Genomic DNA, 27,871 nt, shown 5'->3' with positions numbered 1-27,871 from the left:
CCAGAATACAGGTATTCTTTTCCATCAAAGCACCCCTCCCCAAACATTTCATCAAATTGTCATCCCTAAGTAACTTTGACTACGGTATGCTTTAATGACATTTTTAGTTTAAAGTATTTTAAAACACCTAATATTGCCATCTTTACTTGTTTTGGATAAATGATGATGCTTTAGAATTATTTTTTAATATATGTCTGAGTTCTTTGCATAGGAATGTTCTTATCTAGTCTCATAGGACCTCAAGATGAGAGTTTACTGATACCTTAACTGATTTGTTGGGAATTGTGGAAAATATTTTGCATTTGGAAGGCATTTTTTAGCAGTTATTCATTATTATAGTCTTGCACCTGCACTTTTATCACAACTAAAATCTTGGCGTGTTTTTCATCCTTGAAGTTTGGTAATAATACAGGTTGATGAATGAATTCTAAAAACTTTAACTTCTGTGATTTATCTTAAGTCAAGGAAGATTTATATTCTTACATCTATTTTGGGTATGCCTTAATAGGACAGCAACCCTAAAACACTCAAATAACTGAAAGACAAAGATTTATCATCAAAAATGAAATCCTAAGAACAATCCAAGAATGATCTTAACCTGCTGAAATAGAACTAAGGTGCCTTATTCTCTAACAGAATATTTTCATAAAGTGGCTGTGCAGTGCAAAGGCCAAATTGAAAAAAACTTCAATGCAGTAAAACAACACAAAAAACATTTCAGACTTGCTTCAAACTATGAAGAAACAAATATTGATTTTCAATACTAAAGTACTCAAAATACCAGACACGATTTTGAACAAGAACAGTATAACTGTAACCTAAGTCATTGGGCAAGAAAAATCTTCATATTGTAGAATTTGTATTAATATATGACAGGAACATTCTGGTATAACTGAGCCTTAAAGTATACTTATTCCTCATCAATAGGTGCTCTATAATGGTGTTTTATCTGCTACTATGCCCATTGGATTTACAGAGGTAGAATTTAATGTTTTTATCAGCTGTATTTTGTTAATCTTCAAAATTTTCAGGATTTGAATAGGTTCCAAAGAAGTTTTGTAATAAAATATATGTTAGAGTTTTACATTTTATTTATCAAGACATATTGTATATGATTGATTTTGCTTAGGTGTTTTCATGTTTTTATAATGCTATTTTTAATTTTGTTCCGATTTCATAAGATAGAGTTTGAAAGATATGCTATTGTCATTTTTTATATAAATTAACTTGTCAGATTGAAATTGCATGATAAATTTGTTGGGGCATATAGTGATTACTTTGTTTGGCTGCTTGTCTAAGCTATATTTCACAATCCATACCGCCTTCAATAATGAGAAAAACCAATACTGTATATGTAGATATAAAACCCCTAGACATAAAAATATTTAACAAAGGGAGATGTTCATTAAAATATACCTTTTGATTACTAGACAAAGAGCAAAATATTCATTTAAATTTTTTTCAATGTGTATATATAACTATACTATTTAAAAAAAAAATCATAATTAATATCTGTGACCCCAGTTTAGAGCAAATATGAATATAATGTTTTAATTGCTCTCATTAGTATATCACTTTTTTATCCTGAAAATCCAAGAATAAACCAGAGTCTGATAAGTGATCAATCAAGAATGTTGAAACAGTTTGTTGTTACTGACTGACAGTTAATTAACACCGTCTAAGACTAGACCGGTGAAGATGAGTTTTTCTGCATGATGAAAGATGCTGCTTTGTATGATTCTTATTGGTGTAATTATCTAATTTTATAAATAAAACAATATTTAGATCTGTGTTAATTGTCCAATTAAAATTCAATTATGCCTTGTTGTTTGCCTCACATAAAGTTTCAAATATTACATACATATATGATAGTCCTTTTTGTCAATCGTAAGAAAACAGTTTGTACAATGGATACGATCAAATCAACTATTTAGCCTTTTCAAAGTGAGTTGACCTGTTTCAGGACAAGACATTTGAACTCCCATTTCCTATGGGAAGAGGTAAAATTATTAATGATAAGTATATGTCATATCTACAAAGTTTGAATAAGATGATGAGTTTCATTAATAACAAAGTGTAAATTATTTATTTGAAAGGAAGATCTAATTTGCAGCTGTACATTAATATCTTCAATCAGACTTGTTTGTTGAGTGATAAAATTATCACCAGAAAATTGTAATTGTATTGTTAATAGGATGGGGTTGGTGAATTAGATATTCTGCCTTTCTTTGTGTATTACGGTCTGATATTGATCTTAAAAACTTAGTAAGAAAGCACTTCAATGTCTGCACAAAGTGTAGTTCAAATGATCATTCAATAATATAATCCACAATCATTGACATTTGGTTTCAATTTATACACAAATATCAGCACTGGAAGTGTCATACATTCCCCAGAAAAGGAAATAACAATTGTCTCTCTAAAGTTTTTAAAAATTAGTATTAATATAAAAAGTCAACTCGATCAACAAAAACATTATTAAGTTCTCAGAGTTCTCTGAAAAGGTATTACATGTAGTAAATTACGAATTCAAATTTCAATCTTACATATTTCATTGACCATTTAGAAAAACATTATATATTATTTTGATTTTATGCTATATCTTTCTATTTCTACTTGTACTTACCATAGGATGTCTGTGCCCATACATAAAACCAGTCTCTGGTCTGTCGTGGTCATCATTGGGTAAATTTGTATTCCTATAATCCCTATGTAAATCACTTTTTGAATCTTCATTTCCAACAACGAATTTAACACCAGAACTTTGATTATTATCGGATGTAAATGAATCCATCACTTTGAGCACTTTAGCTATAAAATCCGAGGAAATATCTTCTTCCTTTGGAAACATCTCTTGTTTAATTGGAACCGATGTATGCATCATTTGACCATTATTGTCAAAACTATCAAATTCTTTAACATTTTCTAAACATCCTGATGCTGTTTTCCTTGTACCAGGAACATGTTCCGACTTACTTTCAATAACATCGGGTTGATCTTTATCCTTTGACATGTATTTGACTTTTACTTTCTCTTCTGCATATTTATTGTCCTGATAATGTGTTTTGCTTGCTGATATTGACTCTTTTATGTCCACAGTGTCAGCCCCAGGGCTATCAATTTGCTTAATTCCATTCTTCTGCTCCTTTTCTCTACTCATTTCAATGATATTGTCGTCATTCAATTTTAAGAAAGGTTTAAATTCAACTATCCTTTCATCAGTTGAGTTTTCACTCATGGCAGCGGTCGATTTCAACGTTTCTTTTCTGATTTGTTTTTCATGTTCTTTTTTTAAAGCGATAAACTGCATGCATATTGTTTCCTCTCTTTCTTTATTATCTTCGACACTTTTCTGCACCTGTTTACTTTTATTTCTAGTGCCATCTTCGTTTTTGTGCATTTCTTTTAGCTCGTTATCCCCATCTGATGAAACATTGTTCTGCTCATTATCACCTATTGGATGTTTGATGGACAAAACATTGGCTCCTGTTGGATGGTCAGATTTGTTATGACGTTTTGGTTTTGGCAGTGTTTTTGGTGGTTTGGGCTTTGACTTCGAGGTTGTTGATATCTTTGAGTCAAGTTCGATGTCTCTACTATTTTTGGAGTCAACTGCGATGTTTCTACTCTTTGAGTCAACTTCGGTGTCTCTACTTTTTTTGGAGTAAACTTCAATGTCTTTACCCATTTTTGAGTCAACTTCAATGTTTTTTCTCTGTTTTGAATCAACTTCGATGTCTCTACTCTTCTTTACGTCAATTTCGATGTCTCTACTCTTTTTTGAGTCAACTTCGATGTCTTTACTCTCTATTTTATCGTTATTATAAATCGGGCTTTGAATATGACCATGTGATTCAATAGTGTTTTCGTCTTCGATGTCACGTTTTTCTTGTTGAATCTTCTGAATTTTGTCATATAAATTTTTCCATTGAAACAAAGTTTCGTTCGATTTCCTGTTAGGCTTTGAAGTTTTATTTTGAACTTCCCTCGGTATTACGTCCGACGTGGCGATAATGGAATCATCAGGAACCCTCTGCCATACACCTTCGACACGTGCCCATTTTAAGTGTCTTGATGGTGAAACAGCTTTCAAGTGACAGGTTAGTCCAGGATCAGATGGTGAAACAGAAATAATTCCAGGTCTGGTTTTCTGAATAAATTTACTACATATCTCTGAAACTTTCCCATGTCCAGAGAGACTGTGTACCTGGTCACTTTCCATGTCTCGTGGTGAGTGAGAACATGCTGCAGGACTCTTGCTTCTTGCTCTTTGCTTGATCTTTGGTGTTATAATATCAGTGTTCTTTTCAATATGTCCATCAAAAAGTATTGTATCGGTAAGGCGCCTTATATTTTTCCTATCTTTACTCTTTTGTACTTTAACATTAGCTGTCAGACCCATTTCATTATTATGTTTCTCATTTGTGGGCAAATCCAAAGTCATGTGTTTCCTATCAGCTTGACTTACATTGTCTTCAACATGGTTTTCACTTGCTTCATCAGAACACGTTTTTGATGACTTATCATTTTCAATACAAGGGATGGCATTGTTAGCTATGCATATCACAAATTTTTCATGCATTTCTGCAAATGGAGAATTTGAAATTTTTTGTTCATGTTTCAGATGTTCGGTATCACAGGAATGCAAGATGTTACTGTTATCTAGTACCAAATTACTTTCTAATTGAGGTTCACATTTATTTAAATTTGACGACTTCTGCTCGATATCATATTCTGTCTCTGTTAGTACATTTGATGTAAAATCAGCAGAAAAACTTGTATCAACTTCATTTGGGACTTTATCAGAAATATTCATATTGAAATTCGATGTACTTGGTGTGCATTCGTAATTAGCATCTACGAAAATGTTCTTATCTTGCATACTCGTATCTGATGGCATGGACTGATCTTGATAATATTTTGTATGTGAAGAGTTTAACACCTGACCAATATCAAAAGCATGCTCATTACTTACAGTTTGAAGAGTTTCCACGCTAACACCATTTTCATTTCTTGACAAGGACTCTTCGTCAGGAAGACACAAATTAACGGTTTCCTCAACGTCAACTGATGAAACATGCACATCTGATTTCCCATTGACACTTTCGGTTTTACTTATAGTAGGTAACTGTTCATTCAGTTGTAAAGTACATTCCACAGATATAGAAAACCCTTCCTCGGAACGAAAAAGTTTGTCCAAATTTATAGCACGTCTGTTTTCTGTCGTGTTTGAAACCGGTAAAGTCCTTTTCACGACACCATGTGAGGCATCCGCTTCAGAATCTTCAGAGCGTTTAGCACTTGATAATGCTGTTTTATCTAATAAAATTAACTCAGAATCTTGGCTTTGTGAATAAGATAATGTTGTATCATGTTCGTAAGTTATTATTTTAGTAAAAATTGCCTCTTCGTTTAGTTTTTCTTCGACATGTTTATTAGTTCTTTCATCCGTGTGATATTTGAGACGAACCGTACTTTTATTAATCAGTGAACTTTCTGTGCATCTGCTTTTTGAATTTAAACTTTCGCTATAACATGTACCAGATATATTTCTACCTGCACTATCAAAAGTTTCAGATTTGTGTGATGAAGATGTCTGATAAATTTCATTGGTGTGTAGAACCGGCACTTCCCCTTTTGAATAATGTGAACAGTCATCAAGTCGTGAATTCTTCGTTGAAGAGGAAACAGTGCTGGTTTGTGGATTTTTAAGTGACAATTGTTCGTACTTTTGTTTACGTTCTGCCCTGCTGAACTGACGGCGTGGTCGTCTGGGACCCGGGGAGTTTTGTACGCTACTGCTTGCCATGCTGCTGTCACTATTCTCAGATTCTGTTTCGATCAGTTCAGTAGTTGAATCGGTTAAACTCTTATAACTATAAATTTCATCTTTTATTAAAGTTAAATCCTCCTTTGAACATACGTTGTTTGACAAAGTAGCATCATTTAAAGTTTGGTCACAATAAAACTGTACATTTTCAAATGTTGTTATAGTCCTGTCATTAGTCTTGTTTTCTGTACAATCATTATACTCTTTTATATAATCCTTTTTTAGAAGATTGATATTTTCACAAATTAGCTCATCTCGTACTCTTGAAACTTCCTCATTTTGATTAATTGTTTTAGTTTCAAATTGACTATTTCCTTGTATTGATGGAGTTCTCACTTCATACGTTTCCGTTTTATCGAATGTTGCGAAGTCGCCCTTGCTTGACTCTAAATATAAACCATTGTTGAAATATCCATCTAAATCGTGTTTTGATGCAAAGTCCTCTTCAATGTTGTTGTTTTCTAAATTAAGATGGCCTGTTGAACTAGTTTCAGATTTGCATTCTTCTTCGCATTGCTGTTCTGATTGTTGTTCAAAGTATATATCATCAACTTCCTCTTGTGAATGTTCTGATTTACATGAGTTTTGATTTATCAGGTTCTCCATAATGTTTGGCTCTGATAATTTTTCAGTTTTGACATATACTTCTTTGACGGCATTTTCCGCTATATCTATGTTGTACTTAGATTCAAATTTACATCGATTAACTTCATTTATTTCTACGCTCAATTTATCGTTTCCTGCATTGAGATGTTGTTCTAAATTTGAATGTTGGGAGATATTCTCTTCATAATCTTTAGACACATATTGAGCCTTATCAAAATCTTCCGAATCAACTGGCAAAAAAGTGTTTATAAGCCGTTCTGACGTATCACGATCATATTTCCACTGCTGACTAATATTTTCTATCATTAAATCAGTTGAATTTTTTAAATCATTTTCTGTCGTGCAAGTTCTGTCAATATAATTATGTAACAAATCGGTTTTAGATTCTAAAGGCAAAGCATTCAATGCACAATTGTCTGACATCAACTGCACGTGAGATTTCTCGCACTTATCGTCTGCATCACTGTCCGCTGCATCATTGTGTTTGCCGCATAAAATCTCTTCGTTTTTGTTACTATCCATTGTTTCGTTAGTTCGATTCATATGAACAACTCTGTCGTCTAATTGTACGCTGTCGTGTTCGTTTTCTCCTTCACTTGCGGACCAGTATTGTTCACTACACACAGATTCAATACTTGAATGAACTTCAGGTTTCTGTTGAATATCCATGGGATTAATAGTCTTACTATTTGATATAGATCTAATCTCCATTAATGGATCTTGCACCTGTTTTTGAAGTTGTTGGTTTGTTATAATATTTGTATTTTGTGCTTCACAAAAATCAAACGGCTCTTCTTTGATTTGATCTGATGTAGGAACATGATCAGTTTTATCAGATAGACACACTGCTTTTGATGTTTCTACATTGATATCAGAAGTATTATTACAAATGGGATGTTCCTCTTCGTGTGACTTTTTGTCAGACTGTTTTAATAGGTCTTCAGCTTGCTGAACATTAGTTTTGTTTTCTACGTTATCCTTGTAAAGTTTACCTTCAACAATATGTTTTGTATCAGTTGTCTGTGGCCGTTGTATTTTAGAGACGACGGTGGTGTGTTGATTTAATTTTGACTTTGGAAGTTTTGATGTTCTCTGTATTTTCGACTCTGCTGTCGTTTGCTTTTTGATTTTTTCATCTTCTGGTGTCCTAGCAACCTTGACAGATTTGATACTTGATAGGCTAGCCCTGCGAATAGGTACTTTGTTAATTTGGAATAACTCAGGTTTTCGTGCATTGGTAATGTTAAGTTTCTTCTTAGTTATTTCTTGTTTAACTTTCAAACTTTGATTCTTTACTGTACAAGGAGATACGACGCTTGATGCCCTAGAGCTCCGCGACAAGGTAGGACTTGGTGTACAACTTTTCGACGAGCACGGTGTCTTGAGGTCTGTCATCTTACTAAGCTGGAGTTTGTTCGTGCGAGACGCTATAGGAATCTTGTTAACTTTCCCTGACGAAGATTCTGATGGATTTCTGTTCGTTGTTTTAGGAATATTTGAACTTTGTGATTTTTTAGTGACTTTACTACTAGCTGGTCGTTTTTGAGTTGCACTTCGGTCAGATAATGATGCAATACTACTAGCTCTTGAACTAAGAGACGTCGTTGGACTTGGCGAATGACGCTGTGTTTTGTGTTTTGCATTCATCTTCAATTCGTTTGGTCGTATTACACGATTAACTTTTGAAGTGTTTTTGTGTGAAGCTTCCTCCCTTGAGGAAAGAAGAATATTGTTTGTAGTAGTATGTAGTGGAAGAGTATCTGGTCTCATGACTATTTGAGTTGTCTTTTCTTGGTCTGCTTTTGTTGGAATATGGCTTGTTAAAGATTCTTCACTAACTGTTAAATTTTTACCCTTAGGTTTTCTATTTGGAGAAGGAGTTAAACTTTTTCTTACAGTTTTGACATTAGATTGTGCTTGATAGTTGATTGATTTTTCTCGATCTTTGACATTTTCAGCTGTTTTCTTTGCGGCTGACGGACATCCGATAGAGACTATTCTGTTGGTCGATAATTGTTTACCAGACAGTGTATGTTTTGAATTCGTTATCTTGGAAGAAGAAACACTTCTATTTGATTTTTTCGTTGATTCGGCTTTAAAAATATCAGATGTATCTTTTTCTTTTTGACTTGTTAATGTTTTTACTAATTTATCGGATGATTCGTTAGTCTTACCTCTGATAAACGATATAGTTTTTGGTCTTACACCTTTGTAAGATCCGCAAGATGATGCATTTGAAACATCAGAACACGGACTCCATTCCATTAGATTGTCGATTGGTTTCTTAGGAATTAAACTAGTTGTGGCACTAGTACAACTATACGGTTGCTTTTTGTCGCCAGAACAGACCGAACTCTGTATACATGATGAACGATTCACATCAGATTTTGGTTTTGATATTTTTGAAGTAGGTGTACTTGTCCGTGGTATTTTCTCTTTGCGTTTAACATTCTCTTGGTTCACTTTTTCTTTTTCAGACCTGTCACTTTTAGGCAGGGTTTTCACTTTAACTGAATTAACCGAATTCGGAATCTCTGAATTAAATTTTTTGGTTGATATTTTGGGTGAAAGTAATTTTCTTCTCACTTGGTTGTCGCCTTTGACTTTTGTTTGGTCTTTTACTTTATTTCTATCGGTTTGTTTTCCATCATCACTTAAAGAACTACTGTGGTTATCCATTTGGTCACTGTTTTTTATACAGGATTTGATATCCATTAAAGTGTCTGTAGGGACACTGTGTCGATTTTTCTCAGTACTCACCGTACATGGTAATGAGGTATCATGATTATTTCTGTCAGTAGATTCAGTTGATGTATTTAATCCAATATTAATAAACGTATTCCGATTTAATGAATCATTATTATCCTGATTACAAGAATCATTCGTACCTAAACCAAATATTTTGTTTTGGATACTTTCACTTAATCCTCGACATAAGTTAGGAACACTTGTCATATATTGTAAATCATTTCCCATCATCGTATTATCATTAATAATCGCTTTTGGCACACTTCTCTCCACGGATAATGATGATACTGCACAGTCATGTTCATTTACACATTGACCTGTAGTTCCTACAATGTTTTCACTTTGATATGATCCCGCGCAACTTTCATTACTTTTTTCATTGTCAGCAGACGACAGGTTTCCAAGTTTATAATCCTGACAGTTACCTTCTGATTGATTAGAAACAACAATATTTGCAGAAGATTCCTCATGATCGTAACTAATGTATTTCTCAGATTTGATGTTCAAATCTAATAAATGAGATAACTTTTTCGGTGCATTTTGCTGCACCTTCTGATCAATTGAATTGTTCTGTCCGTCTGCTAACTGATCAATGATTTCTCGTGAATTAGTATTGCCAATACTACTGATATTATGTAATCGATCGGCAGATGGTTGTTCCCTAATGTAGTTCTTGCAGCGTAAATTTGTGTTTCCACTTTCTTTTCGTTTTGTTTGATCAATTACTTTGATTTGCGCATCCGATGTTGGATACAATTTAGAACTGCCATCTTTTGAATATTTATCTTTGGAGAAAGTTTCAGTACCTCCAGAGCAATTAATTGATTTATCTTTGGCAGCTTTACAAGTCTCATCCACTTCATCAGTTATTTCTTTATCACTTGATTGTCTATTATCACTTTCTACTATCTGTCTGTTGGGGCTACTTTGACAAACTTTGTTTATTGCTTTACTACTTGATACATTGCTATCATTGTGTTTTTTAATAACCTTCTCACCTTGTCCTCTACTTTTCTCTCCTTTCGAAGACGATTCCTTATCCTTTAGTTTGTTTTTTAACTGGTCAGATTTTCCAACATTAGTAGCATAGGATTTTTTGTTCTTTAGTAACAGTTTATCTTTATTAAGTTGCCTTTCTTCAGAAGTTTTATTTTTGACATTATCTGTTTTGTTTTTATGAACATCACCAGCTGACGTTTTCTTTAACTCATGTTTACTCTGATCTTCTTCTTTAATTGATGATTTAACTTTCACCTGTGGTGTTGTTACAGATTTTCCACTATTTGATTTTAATCTGTGTGCAGTTACGCTAGGTTTTGCTGTTTTTACTACATTTTCTGTCTCTTTTACCTGATCATCTGTTACTTTTCTTTCAATTTTATCCTTACTCAAGGTGTGTTTTCTTCCTTTATCATATTTTGGAGGCATAACAATGTCCATTATACCATCACTTCCCGTTTTTTTAAATTTCATAAAGTTCGAGGACACATCCGTTGAATTTACCTTGAGATTAATCGATGACTCACATTTTTCATTTGTTTTTAAAATGTCATTCCTGTCTTTTATCTTCAATTTTAAGCTATTTTTGACCTCGGAGGTAACACTTTTATTTTTGTCATCTTCAATATTTAATGTATATTTCTCAGTGGTTGATTTATTGTTAGTTGATATGAATTCCACACAGGTAAAGTCATTGAATTTATATTGACAACCTAAAGGAGATTTTCGGCTATTTTTGTTATTTGCACTAATACAGTCCTGTTCTGAATTTATTTTTAAACTTTCCCTACCTTCTTTAGAATAACTCTCAGATTTCGTTGTCAGATCTTCTATCGCATTACGGTTATTTTTGTCGGCATTGAAGTCCTCGTATAAAAAATCCAATTCAGTTTTCAATTTTTGAAGATTTCCAGCACTTTTTAAATCGTTTTGTTTCCCATCATTCGAATTGAGGCTTAGATTACCAGTGCAAGATTCTGTCAAATCACTGTTCTCTTTTGTAACTAGGGTTGTCCTCGACGTTCCAGTCTTACTTAATCTACCTTTAATTGTTACCGGTTCATTAACACGTGTATTACGACAGTATTTGTTTATACCATCGCTTCGTTGATTTTGTACATCTCCTTTATTAAACGGTATTGTCTTGTCTGTTCTACTGATTGTATCAACTATATACAACCTACTAACGTTTTTCTTACCTGTATGTTTGGGCACAGGTAGACATTGCTTATTCGAGATAACATTGGTAGTAGGTGTTTCCTGTACTTGAAGTTTGTTCACTTTGTTTTCGGGTTGAGATGTTGTAGCTGTACAGTGTTTATTTGAAGAAAGATCAGTATTGTTGAAGGTAGACTGATTACTCTTGAAATTACTTACTTTTCTTAATCCACCAGGATTAGCTACATTTCCTTTCAACTTAGGTATTGCACTTGCATATTTCTTGATCTTTGAGCTGCGAATGGTTGCTGTTGATCCAACTTCTTGAAAACTGTCTTCCGCTTTGTCTTTGCTCAATTTTCTGTATTTGTTTGTTTCTGATTTTAGCGTCTTCACCGAATTAATTTGACAATCAGGTTTCAGATTTTTGTCAGTGGTAGATTTTTCTGTTTCAGGATTATCTGATATTTCACAAAGAATGTCTCTTTGGTCACTGATCCTGGATGCCGTGTATTCAAATTTCTTCACACTATGAGGTTCGGATTCCTTCAATTTAAAATCCCTGTCTTTAAACTGTGATTTATTATCATCCCTATCAATATTTTGATTGCGTTTGTTAATATTGTTGTTGATATTATGTCGGATTATTTCGGTAGACTGGGAAAAAGAATGTTTTTCATCACTCGCACACTTGTTTTGACTGGTTACTTTCTTCCTTTGTAATAAACTTCCACTTTTAACCCTCTTGTATTTGTTAAATCTTTCATTTCCTTCTGCATAAAAACTGTTTTGTTGGTTAATTTTGTTGAAGTTGATATCGCCCAAACTTCTTCCGTTTGTTAAATCTTCCTCAATTTCGTGAATTGTGGCGAGGCCTCCATTGTATTTAATTGATCTAGTACTACTTTCATTAGTAAAAGTCAAGGTATTTGTTAAATGCACTTGTTTCTTACTGTTTAATCTGTATGGTAATTGACTCTGACGAACAGATGAATTTGTGTATTTAGACATATTTAGATCAGTTTGTCGGTTTCAATTTGCATTTCGCTTGATATTAATTAATTTGGTAATATATAAGATTATTATCGGGTTATTATCCACATATTACATTGTTATGTTTAGATAACTGGATCAAGATGAGGATAAAACAAGCCATCACAAGACATGTATTCGGTTTTTCCAAACTTAATAATTTTAGTGTGTTTTACTGTTTATTCAAACATTGTTTTGTTACTGAAGTTAATACATCGTTGCATTCTATAAACACACAATAAATGGATATTTTTAATGAAATGTTTTAATTTTTTATACTACCAGAGGTTAAAAGCTTCTATTTTAATATTGTAAAATGATTGTTGTTAATTTCTCTCTACTACTTTTGATAGAAGCTGTAGTTGGTTTGTCCTCGGGTTATATTGTTATCGTTCTAATGGCATTATGTAATTCCTACTGACAAACCGTTATTACACTCACTTCACAGACATAAAATCGATGAAAAACTTAGATATTCCTTTCAATTAAGTCATATTTCACGAATGTAGTCTGGTTTGTTGGCCATCAAATGTGTATTGACCCGTCTGTTCATTCTGCAAAGTAAAATTATCAAATTAACCCTCGACATTCTGAATACGTATTGATTGAGTATCTGTCGGCCGCTATTACATAATATTTATATTAGAAATCTTAAGAATACTTCAGTAATAGATTACAGAAGTCTGTACCTTTTTGTATATTAACAGTAATATGTTGTTGATTTAAAAGATAATTCAGCCTATGATTGTCTTCGCTATATTTACCAGTTTTCAAGAAACTTCATTAAGTTTTATGTAGCAGTAGTTTGATGTTTTTCCTACTTTTTGTTTTACGAATTCAAAAACGATTTAAAAGTTTATTGATATGATTTTTTTCAATATGGTCTCTAAAAATGAGATCATGCAATAGGCTTTCATCTAAAATACACCTTCCCCTTTTTTACTTTTTTTTTAATTAAAAAAATTGGAACCTTACAAACCGCACAGGGTTTCAATTATTTTTATGGCTCATTTGCTCATGGTGTTGCATATTATTTACACGAGATCGCATCAGTGACTAGATATGCTACTGAATGCTCAAAACTGAACGCAGAACATATTCATATCCTGTATGCGTATTATTTTTTACAATGTATTTCTTTTGTGCTACTCACTACATAGAATTATAAATGATAAGATTTTATAAATAAAGTGCTTCCGAAAACGATATTTCTGGGTTTTCCTCTATCAGGAACGCACACGTATAAACCCAGACTTAACTAATCGATCAGATCGGTAATCGAACACTAATCGATCATATTTGATCAGTAATCGATTGATGACTTGAAGTCATCGATCAGTAATCGATCAAACTCTCTAGGGAGTTTGATCGATTAGTGATCGATTAGATGACTGATCGAATTAAGAACGATTACTGATGGATTAGTGCTTGATTAATGACAGATTAGTGATTGTATTATAATTGAGAAAACAATGCTTTTCTAGAAATAAGCCACCCCCTTATGGAAGACATCAGTTGTGAAATAAAAATTCCGTGGAAATATTTTCACCATTGCCAAAATTTTCTGGAATTCCAGGATTTACTCAGTAATACATGTTTATATAATATGCAGTCGTAACCAAGAGAAGCGTATATAAAAGCTTAGTCCTAACATATTCTTGATTAAAACTACATTTTTGTAGGTTTACCCATGTATATTAGTCCTAATAACTATGACGCCTTGAAAGGCTATTGTATTTTTTTTCTTTTGCGCCTTTCATTGACGGAAGGCATCAAAGCAAAATTTAAAATAGCCATCCAAGATGTCATTATTATCGATATAAAAACCCTATTTTTTATATGTGTGCATGTAACAAATTTGGTTGTAGAGGGGTCTAAATACAGCACAAACTACATTTTCAAAAAGATCGAAAGAGTGAAAAAAAATAAAAATTTAACAACAACATTTGACTTGAATATAGTAGTATATATATACTTCCATGGTTCGATAAATATTTGATGCCTTTTAAGTAAATGACCTTTGTTAACACATCAAAATAAATTTTGACATATAATATCAGCTTCAGACACTTGTGATGTTATTATCTGGTATTAAGAGGATGAAAATTGCAACCAAGTTAATATTATATTAAAATCTGTATTTTTCATATATAAGGATTAATCAACACAAATAAATTGTGGAATTTGATATATATCCTTAACTTTATGATGAAATTTAGGGTTTGTCCTATAACATTATTAACTAATGCCAGATTTTAGGTCACAACTAAATAGCCAGAACATTTACCAATTTTACAACAGGTAATTGATACATCATTTATTCAAACACACTTGTTAGTCTTCACAGCAGGATATTGTCTAATTATCACAATATTGTAGAAAACTGACCAGAAATGACCAGCTGTGGACTATTCCTTCCTGTTCACTTTAACAATAGAGGAATTGATGCAATCAACATCAGCAACGTTCTACATAACAAGGAGGTAACATCTAAAATTCCTATTTATTTTCAAAATCAGTCTGTTCCTATTGTATCCTACAGTTACACCAAAACCATTGCACCCAAAATATTTAATTATAAACAAGCATTACATGACCTTGATTTAGAACAATACCTAAAAAAACCTCTGACATGTGATTGTTCCAACTCGCCTTACAATTACAGCCCCTCTGGCCATGTTATTACTGGGGATCTAAACATAATTCAACATGAAAATCTCCGAAAGGTGATTTCTCGTGGTCCTAAGTTTAGAGAACCCCAACACATCAATTGGAACCATAACTTCAAAATAATTATGGATTCCATTGAGAACTACGCCAGAGCATGGGCTAAGCGAGAAGAAGTTCAACTGGACACTTTGTCAGAATGGGTAAAAACAATCAGGTCTCTGATAAAACGTCGCATTCATAAGTTGAAAAACTGTGTGAATGATCGACCTAAGTCCATTTTCAGTGACAAAGAGGCTGTGAAATGTCTATCATCTCTTCAAGATAAGTATGTTGTTGTTCCTGCGGACAAAGCTTCAAATAATATTGTCTTTGTATGTAAATCGTATTACTACGAGTGTCTTATAAAAGAATTAGGAATAAATGAACAATCAGGTAATCCCACATACAAAAACATATCATTTGACAAGGATGAGATTTTGGCGAATCATAAGTCTTTCATGGCTTCTATGAACATTGTATTGAACAACAAATCGGAGGACTTACCTTGTTTGTATTGGATACCTAAACTTCACAAAATTCCGTACAAACAACGGTACATTGCCGGCTCATCTGCTTGTTCTACTAAAGAATTGTCCATTAGACTGACTAAAATTATGTCCGCAGTTAAAGAGGGTCTTCAGATATACTGTGAAACAGTTTACTCACGTAGTGGTATTAACCATATGTGGATTCTGAAAAACTCTAAAGAACTTCTTGATAATTTTAAATCTCGGTCTTTTTCTGAAATTAGTTCTATTAAAACTTTTGATTTTTCAACCTTGTATACAACCATTCCCCATGTGAAATTGAAAAACCGTCTAAAAGAAATAATCCACAATGCTTTTCATCATAAAAATGGTAGCATACGCTATAAATTTATCACTTTGGGATACCATAAGGCATATTTTGTTAATAAGGAACAAAAGAGTAAAACATACTACACAGAGAAACAAGTGATCAGTATGCTGGAATTTCTTATTGACAACATATTTGTTGAATTTGGAGGTAGACTTTTTCAACAAATTGTCGGCATTCCTATGGGAACGAACTGTGCGCCTCTCCTTGCTGACCTCTTCTTATTTTCATATGAATCGGAGTTCCTTCAGACACTTGTCAAAAACAAGAAGATCAAAGAAGCCAGGTTGTTTAATTTCACTTTCAGATATATTGATGATGTTCTTTCCATTAACAATCCGAACTTTTCTGATTGGATTCCATTAATATACCCACCAGAACTAGAAATTAAAGAGACCACAGACACGGCTTCCTCCGCCTCATTTTTAGACTTATACCTCGAATTTGACATACACAGTCATCTCAGTACCAGAATCTATGACAAACGAGACGATTTTAATTTTGAAATTATCAATTTCCCCCACCTTAGTAGTAATATACCAACTTCACCTGCATATGGAATATACATTTCCCAACTTATTAGGTATTCAAGAGCTTGCAGCTCCTATTCAGACTTTGTAAAACGTCACCAGTGTCTGAGCAGAAAGTTGATGAACCAGGGGTATGTCAAAGAACGTCTCGTCCTTTTTCTAAAAAAGTTCATCGGAAGATACCCAGAACTTGTTGATAAATATTCCGTATCAACTTCACAAATAATACAAGATGGTCTTGAAGGGTAGATTTTGCGTACTGACGTTTGTTATCATCTTAATTACGTATTATAGAATTCTTTTATAAGTCTTTTTTTAGATAATCATTTGAAGTGACTCAGTGGTTATGTAAAACCACATACTTTGAACGGCAAAATTATTTCATTGATTGATATTACTTTTACTTAAGGTTCTTGAATACTATGAATGACAAAACTATTTTATTCAATAATACTACTTTTTCTGTTTAGTCTGTTTTTCATGATATACATTTGACGTGTAACTGTACTTATGTATCCCGTCATACTTTGAACCACACCATTATTTTATTTATTATTACTACTTTTAGTGTTAAGTCGGGTTTTTGGTATATCTACTTTACGTGAGTCTGTATTTATGTATGCCGACATACGACAAAATTATTTTTATGTCTACCTGTGCGAATTTCAAACGCGCTATTTTACACCAGTAATGAAAACCTTCTATCATTTATGGGTAGACTTTACATGGATAAATTCAGCGTATTTGACGTGAAACTGTACTTATGTATCCCGTCATACTTTAAAGCACACCATTATTTTATTTATTATTATTACTTTTACTGTTAAGTCTGTTTTTGTTATATAAACTTTACGTAAGTCTTCATTTATGTATGCCGTCATACGACAAAATTATTTTTATGTCTACCTGTGCGAATTTCATACGCGCACTTTTAAACCAGTAATGAAACCTTCTATCATTATGGGTAGACTTTACATAGATAAATTCAGCCGTATAAGAAAAGCAAAATGAGAATGTTAAATTAATGTATGCCTTTTTGTGCTTCTTTGTTACATTTGTTGTTTATGTAGAGATATTAAGATGATAACACAATATTGACTGTTGTACCCCTATTTTTGACATTTTTACTCTTTGAGTATGTTTGTTTTGTTCATGCATCGTTGACAATTTAATGGAATTTGATGCGACTGTCATATAAGTGAGAGGTTTAGCTAGCTATAAAACCAGGTTCAATCCACCATTTTCTACATTAGAAAATGCCTGTACCAAGTCAGGAATATGACAGTTGTTATCCATTCGTTTGATGTGTTTGGACTTTTGATTTTGCCTTTTGATTTTTGATTTTCCTTTTTGAATTTTCCTCGGAGTTCGGTATTTTTGTGTTTTTACTTTTTTCTATGACTCTACCATGGATTGCAAAATACTGATAAAATAAATAGATTGTTATCAGAGTCAGTGGAAAACTGTCTATTGACTTTTGAATTTACATACAGAAGATCCCCCCCTTTTTTCTGAAATTTTAAAATAGTCTTAATACAAGACAATAGTGGAGTATTTGTGATTAGTGTTTTATTTTCACATGAAAGCTTATATTACTAAAGATTAGTAAAATGAATATGAATAAGAAATTAAAGATGTTTTTAAAAAGAACTGAGTATTGTGCCTGCTGAGTGTGCCTGTCACAAGTCAGGAGCCTGTAATTGATTGTCGTTTGTTTTTGTGTTACATATTTGTTTTTAAATTTATAAATAAGGCCGTTATATCTACCTATGATTTGTAGTTGCATAGTGCAACTACAAATCATTGTTCTGGACAAATCATTGATACGGTGTAGCAATGTTTAGAGTTTTTTCTGAAAATGTGTTGATTAAAGGGAAACTTTCAGCAGAGACCACCCTTCTTTTTGTCATTTTTTTGTATCACTGTTTTGATTTATTGATTCTTTCCATAATTTTGTAAAATCAGTTAATTTTGATTAAGATTTTTTGTTTTTTTGATTTTCTAACTATTTCAACCTATAGTTCAATAAATGTTAGATTAAGTGTTTCCTGGTAGAATTTTGTCTTATAAGAATATCAGTTTACATGTGAGGTTTACATGGTGATGGTCATTAATTAGTTCTGCACAGTGAAATATTTTGAAGGAATTGTGACCTTCATACTATTTTATAGGTCATTTCATTTATTCACCAATGTTCTATTTCTTTTGAATCCTATGGATAGGTTTTAATGGGATATAATACACAATGTAGCACCTATTGAATAATCTGTTTTAATAAGATGCCAGTATTTCTTGAATACTTTTTGAAGTTCTTCTGCATGAGGATGATAATATGTAATGAATGATACTTAACATCTATTTTAAATTTTTCTTTTTCTAAATTTTATGTTTTCTGTCATGGAATTTGATAAAATTTGATTTACCAAATTTCAGTTAATAAAATAGTCTTTCAATACAGAGTTTTTCTTTCTGGTTTGTTTCTATGTGAATGAATACCTTTGCCTTTAATATAGGATTTAAAGTTCAAAATGGGTTGGTTTGGGTTTTTATGAAGATTTTTCTGTATTTTTTTTTAAAGCATTTCATATCTTAAACACCAGTATTTTGATGTGTTCGTCTTTGCATGGGGATTTCAAGACCTGTCTAGAAATTTTATGGAATGATTATTGCATTCCTGAGTAAACTTTGGCAGGTAGTGTTGATGAATAAATTGAGTGGTAGGGATGGGCTGGTCACCATGGTCACTATTTCAAGCACTAATACATATTTTATGATAAAATCTTGAAATTTAGATGGAGGTTAAGTTTTCAACTTGCCTGTTTATTTCACAAATGTCTGAAACTAATAAGATGACATCTTGGATGGCAATTTTTAAATTTTGCCTTGACACCTTCCGTCAATGAAAGGCGTAAAAGAAAAAATTTCAATAGCCTTTCAAGACGTCATAGTTATTGTACTAATAGACACGGGTAAACCTTCAAAAATGTAGTTTTTAATCAGGAATATGTTAGGGCTAACCTATCAGATACGCTTCTCTTGGTTACGACTGCATATTGTATAAACATGTTTTACTGACTAAATCTTGGATTTTTTTTGCATATTTAGACAGAGAAATAAATTCAAAATTAAAAAAAATTAAAACTGATGTCTTCTATAAGTATTGATTCAATCCTTTACACTCAAATTTCCAAACGATATTGGCAAAATCATGAAAAAAAATTCCAGTATCTTCTTAGCAGTGAAATGATTTTAAATTTTAGAATTCCAGGTAATTTTGGCAATGGTGAAAATATTTCCATGGAACTTTTATTTCACAACTGATGTCTTTCATAAGTCTTATTTCTGCAATAGCATTGTTTTCTCAATGATAATAAAATCACTAATCTGTCATTAATCCATCAGTAATCGGTCTTAAATCGATCACTTATCTAATCGATCACTAATCGATCAAACTCCCGAGAGAGTTTGATCGATTACTGATCGATGACTTCAAGTCATCAATCGATTACTGATCAAATATGATCGATAAGTGTTCGATTACCGATCTGATCGATTAGTTAAGTCTGGATAAACATTTGAAAGCCAGTGATACAATTCTCGACCCAAGTCACAATTTGTAAAAGTAAACTGTGCCGTTATATGTCTAAGTATGGTCTTCAACACCGAACAGCAAGCTATACAGAGCCCCCACAATGCCTAGTGTACAAACATTCAAACGGGAAAACCAACTGTCTAATCTAACATTTTTAAACTTAACTCTAAAAGTATTGTTGAAAACCAGCATTTTCTAATTAATTCACCTTTATAATGGATTACAAAATAATAACATATACTGTCGGGAAGAAAGATTTCAAACTTCAGCTCTATTTTTTTTCTCTCAACATAAAATATAACCTACTAAGAAAAATGGTAGGTGCCTGATACAAGAATGTCTATTTACCAATGTTTTGTGACCTTATAATATTAACCCATTCTCGTATCATACGTCACAGCTATTAGTTATCTTAAATTACGAATACTTTTAGATTGGAAAAACAATCGAACATTTTGAACATTAATATTTTGCATTTGAAATGCTGTGAAACATAATATACACAATATATTTTCACATTATGTAAAAGCTTTTGGTTTTCTAATATTCAAAAACTGTAGACTCATTACCAACAAAACAGGGTAGTAAAAGGAAACCGTTTTATCTAGCCTAGACAATTACCATTGTAGTGACCCTAATCCCCTGCAAACAAAAATATGCATTCAAGAGGAAGTCAATAGAGTATATGGTCTTCTCTTTATAAAAGATATCAGCAGTCACGACTCATTTAAAAACTATAATATTTAGAATGTACACTTTTTTCTTGTGATCATATGATAGATACATAAATTTGTGGTATGAGTGCCAATGAGACAACTCCCAATTCAAGTCACAGTTTGTAAAAAGTAAACCATTATAAGTAAAAGTACGGTCTTTAAAACATCACATCGAACAGCAAGCTATAAAGGGCTCCACGTGACTAGGGTAAAACCATTCAAACAAGAAAAACAACGGCTTAATCTAAACCAAGAAACGTAAACCACGGAACAACAGATGCAAACAAATGCAACGGGTTTAAGCGTTTTATCAGGCGCCAACCTTCACACTAACCTGAATATAAGTTCAGATACTTTCCGAAAAAATTATACTCAAAACAAGGGAGGAAATTGCAACACTGTGCCGTTCAAAGATATACTGCTAGAGTGTATATATATATATGTATGCTTGTATATATATATTCTTATGAGCTTAGTTTTAATTCCTCATATATAGACTAATTTATTCAAAACACGAATGGAAATCTGTTGTTTTATGAGTGCGTAACTTGTAGTTCTTTTATCATTTCTACCGTTCCATCAGTTCTATATATATAATATATATATTTGTCGATACCAATATGCTTGTCTCTCAAAATTCAGCTTTATTATTTAAGTTTACAGTCAAGCTGACTGTATATTTCTCTGGTTGCCATTTCGCTAAATGCCCTGTTCAGATGCATAGTCATTGAAATCCGATTACACCTTTCTGTAATTCGTTTCTGTTTACTTTGAAAATTTTACATCTCAAACTTCCAATATGTTTTGGTTCCTCCGAGCCATGTACGGAATCTAATTGCTTTGCTATCCTACACGAAGCTACGAATTTGGACATGTTCGATCATGAATATTTGACTGATGTGTTTAGTATTATGCCTTCCCCATTCCTGTTAGCAGTGTATGTATTGACATAGAAATATAAATCTTACCTCTGTGTGATATAACTTCTATAAAGGATGAACTTTTACATAAAGCTTGCAGGAGTTTTATGTGTTTGTCTGTGATCTTGTCAGGATAATTTCTGTGGTTTCCAGGATACCTGCCGTAATGCTTTTTACAAATCGATACTGAAAACAACATTAGAAGCATCTATCAAATGTGGAAAAGTGATCTTTTGGTCTAGAGTAGACATGACATTTAATTAGTTACTTTTTCATTTGTAATTCTCACCCAGGGGAGGGTTCTTTTGTCATTTTGTTTACATCATCAATTAACAGTACGGGGGAATAGTACAAATGGAATTGGTTTTTAAAAACATGATAAATTTCTAGAAAATGTCGCTCTCTTCCTAATTACTAGACTGGTATTTTATATATTGGTTATTTTAAAAGCAAACGGCAATTCATACTATATATCCATTATACATTTCGCTTAGATACAGGTTTTATCCGTTGACATTTATTCGTTTGTTTTTGTTGAATTTTAATTTCCTGGAACGCTACCATAAACAGTGAAATTATAGATGACTGTCTTGTGTCACAAGATTGAACAAGCAGCCATCATTCAATTAATATAATGTATCATTGGTCATATAATATCTACTGTATCAATATATTCAAAAACAAAAGATTTAAATGACAAATTTAATGATAATTTCAATTTAACAAAATATTTGATTTAATTGGAATTATATCGATGATGATAGGTATTTTTTTCAAACTCCCATATGCCGAACGACTATTTATCAAATCTATACATGTATACTCCCAGATATCGGACCACTTACCCCACTCTACTGCACTTTTTGTTGGTGTGTTTAAGATGTTACTGCCTTGTCTCCCATTTTGGATATCCTCCCCCAGACGGTATCTACTTTCAGTGTTAACAAATATGTTTTTCTTCAGGTGACTAGGATGTTATACTGACTAACTTTATGTTTAAGTATTATTGATTATTTAATTCCATCATTTACTATTTATACTGAAGGTGATGTGAGTCAGGTGATTTTTTAATCATACTAATGTTGTGTCCTTTGTAATATTGATGATGTGGGAGACAATTGGAATTTCTTATTTAATAATATATATAGTCCGCCATTTTCTTTTCATTTTAACTACTATTTTGTAATAAATTGAATTCTTGAAGGCAGCTCGTCCATCCAGATACATACAATTGTATATATAAGTCTCTGGTCCATCGACAACACGTCGGGGAACTGTGTTGGGTTATATTCTCAGTTACGCAAACCATTCAGTCCGTATATGCACCAAAAGTATACATGATTAGTTTGTAAGACTATCTTATGATTATTAGGTACCACTCTTGTTGAATGATTTGAAATATACCAAATATAAAGAAGGGGATGTGGTATGATTGCCTATCAATAAAAGATCATGTGTGAACGATTACAGGTTACCGTATAGCCTTCAACTATGAGCCAAACCAATGCAGTATAGTATAGACTATACTAAAGACATCGTGATGACCTAAACTATTACACAAAAAAAACCGGAACGAACTGAAGAAAAAAATATTATGGCAGACAAGAAATAACGATAACCAGGATTTTTACTAACATGAGCAACACGACCAGTGCTTACCCTTCCGGAGCACATGAGATCTCCCTCAGTTTTTGGTGGGGTTTGTGTTGCTTAGTTTTTATTTTATGTTGTGTTTTGAGTACTATTGTTTGTCTGTTTATCTTTTTCTTTTTTAGCCGCTTGTCACTGTCAGTTTCGATTTATGAGTTTGAAGTCCCTCTGGTATATCTTTCGCCCCTCTTCTATAGACACTGGTGAAATAATACAAGACGAGAACAAATTGATAAGATTAAATTGGAATGTGTTACTCGTCTTGGTACTAAGGTTAAAGAAAGACAAAAAGACAAAAAACACAAAGTATCGATCTAAGAGCAATTACTGGTACTGACGTCTAGCCCAAAGTATGGTTTCAACTAAATTAATAAATGGTTTCTAGACTAAAATATCGTGTTTCTAATATTCCTTAGAGAAAACAAAATCTGAATGTTTATATTGGTATTTTTTTTTCTAAACGAGTGCATTTGTCTGCCAAGCTAATCTTTAGATACTGATTTAGAATCGTTGTCAATTATACATGGCATATTTCAACATATTGTATATTAGGAATATGAATATTATCCGGATTAAGATTTTCTTAATTTTGTTAACAAAGTGGGTGGTTGTTGAACTTATCGTGTCATATATATCTCTAAACAGACACGGTACTTGTATGAATAACAAATCACTGTATACTATAAGCATTCTTTTCACTGTGCTGTGCATCAACAGGCTTCGGTTTTAATTGTCTAATTAAAAGTACTGTAACTCGTTAAACGTGTTATATATAATTCGTTCAGCGCAAGAGATATTTAAGAAAGGTGTTAATATCACGTCTTAGATAATAAAATTGTTGCACCCCAATAAAGAAAACTGACTACAACATGGTCTATGTAATAGTTATCCGACTGCTAAGCAGCATGGATTATGCCGGTTTAAAATTTATATTAGTACGAATATTGAAATGGTTTTGATTATGAATGAAATGGGATATGAGCATATATAAGTGAGACAGCAATACATGAATACAATAAATCAGAAAAAATTCATAAAGGTAATTATCAATGACTTTATTTGTCCCATGCAATTCATATATTTTTTCACCGAAAACGGGTTGATAAACAGCAGGAATTAAATCAATTTCTTTTAACTTCAGAAAATAGCGTAAAATATGTTATATGGTATCGATACATATCATCAATACCTTTATTATAAGGTTCAGTGAGAAATATTTAATGGGTGACTTTAATGGTATTTTAATTGAAGGATGTAAGTGGTTATCATAAAACTAGATTTTAGGGCACCGTTAAACGATTATTTTACATAAACTACAATTTATGTATAACGGTAAAATAACCAATTGTAAACAAGCTTGTATATCTATAGATCACAAACATGACATTGTGTTTTTCAAAGGTAAGATCAGTGCACATGGGGTAAGATGACCTACTGTTGTCATTTTGTAAATCCACCCAAAAAACAAATGATAAAAGCATTCTTCCGTTGGGATCTATTATATATTACAGACGTAAACAATTAATGTATATTTGATGGATGTTAAAACTGAAATAATATATCATAGTAAGCTGCGATTCTGCCGTAGAAATGTACAGGCATTACCCACACCCCCCAGATGTAATTATACTCCTCTTATAAAGGCATATGTTTAAAGATAAAAAAAATTAGAGGTGTTGAGGTATTTTTCCATAAAAAAATGGAAATTTTTTTTTATCTAGCATTGCGTTTATCATATGGGGAGAAATGTAGTAACCCCACTTTTGTATTTCTTATTTCAATGATATTACAATAGTGTGTATACGTATATCATATAAGTTCTATACAAATTTGAAACATAGTTCTTTAGAAGATCTTTTTTATGTATTACTATGGCAATGTGTATTTCTAGATCTTCTGGATGAGGTAGGTAGGGAAACCCTCAATAAAAGTTTTAGGACCTTATAGTGTAAAAAGGCATTTCAAAGATGTCTGCAACAGTGATAACATTGACAAGCCAAGCATATTGATCATAAATGGATTTACTTTACTTATATTTTTTTCTGGAAATAAAAAAAATTGTTATAAATAATCACAAATGTGATATTGTTAAATCCTTGTGAGCTAAGTGCAGACTCTAACATACATGATCTGTAATTCAACTTAATTCAGATTACTTCTTAGAGTTTTGCGAGGGTGAGATGGGAAATGATAATAGTTGTTTATTGGTTTTTATTTAATCTGAATAGTGAAATTATTTTAATAGATATAGGAAGATGTGGTGTGAGTGCCAATGTCTAGAATTTCATACTTCCGGGAAATGAGGACAATTATAGGCCTGTGTCTTTCTGTTTTAATTTTAACTAAGTTGAAAATCATTATCATCTGTGTTTGCTGTTTAAAATCAAGCTTGCATTAAAAGGGAGACAATTCTAATTAGAAGCAGACAATTTTCGTTCTTCGTAAAATGAATTATTATCCCCCTTTAAAAAACAAATGAAACCTCTTTATACTAAATCCATTTGGATGTTGGATGTATACTAATTGATATTTTAGTCTAAGATGCACGATTTGATTTATTTAATTGCTATTGGCGTTTAACTAATTGTCAGTATCTGCTTGTACTCGCAGATCTGTACCTATATAGTGTCTTTTTGTTGTGAGAAGTATAAGTACCAGTATACGTCAATTTGTGTTTTTGTTAGATGTATTTCTGTTTTGTATCGAACTGATGAGTTCTTTTCAACTGATTTTTTATAGTTTGTTCAGTTTTATGTTGTATCATTTCACCACTGTCCCATGTAAGGGGAGGGTTGGCGCCTTCAAATTCGTTTAACCCCGCCACATTCTGCCTGTCCCAAGTAAGCAGCTGGTAATTCAGTGGTTGTCGTGTGTTGCTGTAAATCATATTTGTTTTTCGTTCATTATTTTGTTCACAAATTGTGCCTTTAGTTTTCTAGTTTGAATTGTTTTACGTTTCATCACATGGCCTTATATAGCGGCCTGTTATGTGGTATGAGTTTTACTCATGTTGAAGGCCATACGGGAACCTATATAGTTTTTTTTTATTTCTGTTTCATTTGGTCTCTTGTTGCATGAGAGTATCCATTCTGACTTATAATAGCCAGAGGTCTGTTTCACAAAAAAAAACCTTACGACTAAGATTGGTCTTTAAAAGTCATGAACAAATCAGTATACTTACGATCAATCTTAGTCGTAAGTTTTTTTTGTGAAATCGGCCCCTGGAAATGATATAGTTGTCGGTTTATTATATATGAACCAGATCTATGTCGTATATCTATGGTATGCTTTATTTCAAGTTCATGATTTCAACATGGTCACCACAATTTAATTATTTAGTGACAGGACATCATCTTTAGATCAGGACATACAATTAAAAAAAAACCTAAAATTTAAAGCCTTTTATCGTGAATATGAAAAAGCAGAACACCCGGTTGGTTCCTCGTGGAATGGCATTATGCCGCACTGTCTTTACAAGTGCAACAAAGTTGATACATATTAAACATACATCTGCTTTTTGCGTGCAATTGTATAGGGAAGAATATGGTTGCTATAAATTAATGGTAAAAAATGTCTAGTTGGTCTTTTCCTGACTGACTTTTAGATTTGACCGTTAGCTTTTTTTGCCATCTGAAGTACGAGACAAACTCTACCTTGTAATTAAATTGTTAAAACCTATCGTGAAATTAGGATGATTTACTTCAAAACTTTTCATTTATTTAAAAAAAAAGTTTAAACAAAATGTTATTTAGTCCTAGAAACTACTTTTATTTTGCATATTCTGTACTATTATCAAAAATCATCGACGGACAGAACGCATTTGTAGCTTAGAGGCAAAACATGGTTCCTTCCCGATTGAATTGTGAACGATACAGAATCAAATAAATTAAGATAAAATTTGCCCCATATAATCTTAATTATTTAAAAGTGTTACTGCTTCTTTAGACTTAGCCTACCAGAACGCATTAAATCTAGACAGGACAGTCTTAAAATGAATCAAACATGCGACTCTTGCATCTTGCAAGTTAACCTTATTATAGGGTACACTTTTTGATGGGTGTGTTTAGTAATTAGTTCATTTGGTTTTAATTATGCTATGTCATGAAAAATAGAACTGAATAAATTAAAATGCAGGTTACCTTCAACGATTCCTCGTCTTGTTTGACCATAACTCAAATTGTGATTCAGATGTCAAATTCAAATTTACCGGTGCGCAGCCGTGTTGTATCTATGTTATATATACATTTTGACTGACCCATGACGGCAAATGAAGATTCAAATAGTTGCAGAGTATAATGCCATTTTAACGAATATGTGAAACATCTAAAAGGCTTATTATTATATGGAACTCGAATGTCATATTTGCATTTAGAATGATTAGACAAATTAATCCTTTTATCGAATTATTTATCTTCCTTTTATTTATTTAGTTCCGCAAAATTCCTTAAATGTTGTCAACCGTAAAATACTTCCGTTACCATCAATTTGATATATTAACAACAGCAATCAAATAGGATAAATATAAA

General features: G+C 32.4%; 2 protein-coding genes and 1 long non-coding RNA gene across 4 annotated transcripts in view; all 3 read right to left on the bottom strand.

The window, feature by feature from the left end:
* Positions 1-11,767, bottom strand: part of LOC134711566 (uncharacterized) — an 87,753-nt gene extending 75,986 nt beyond the window's left edge. For both annotated transcript variants that reach the window (XM_063572223.1, XM_063572224.1), the window contains exon 1: positions 2,627-11,767. In XM_063572223.1, the coding sequence (XP_063428293.1) occupies positions 2,627-10,657 (8,031 nt within the window). In that variant the 5' untranslated portion in view covers positions 10,658-11,767. The remainder of the gene's footprint in view (positions 1-2,626) is intronic.
* LOC134710807 (myb-like protein D) lies at positions 10,759-12,352 on the bottom strand. Its single transcript, XM_063571206.1, has 2 exons — positions 10,975-12,352; positions 10,759-10,787 (listed from the first exon to the last, which is right to left on the bottom strand). The coding sequence occupies exons 1-2, from the start codon at positions 12,350-12,352 to the stop codon at positions 10,759-10,761; spliced, it is 1,407 nt and encodes a 468-aa protein (XP_063427276.1).
* Positions 12,353-12,696: 344 nt separating this feature from the next.
* LOC134709459 (uncharacterized) lies at positions 12,697-22,662 on the bottom strand. Its single transcript, XR_010105972.1, has 3 exons — positions 22,541-22,662; positions 21,744-21,881; positions 12,697-12,927 (listed from the first exon to the last, which is right to left on the bottom strand). It is a non-coding gene; the product is annotated as an uncharacterized LOC134709459 (long non-coding RNA).
* Positions 22,663-27,871: the final 5,209 nt, after the last annotated feature.

The sequence above is a fragment of the Mytilus trossulus genome, chromosome 3, assembly GCF_036588685.1.
Source record: "Mytilus trossulus isolate FHL-02 chromosome 3, PNRI_Mtr1.1.1.hap1, whole genome shotgun sequence".
Lineage (NCBI taxonomy): Eukaryota > Metazoa > Mollusca > Bivalvia > Mytilida > Mytilidae > Mytilus > Mytilus trossulus.
This window is presented reverse-complemented; position numbering and strand designations above follow the sequence as displayed.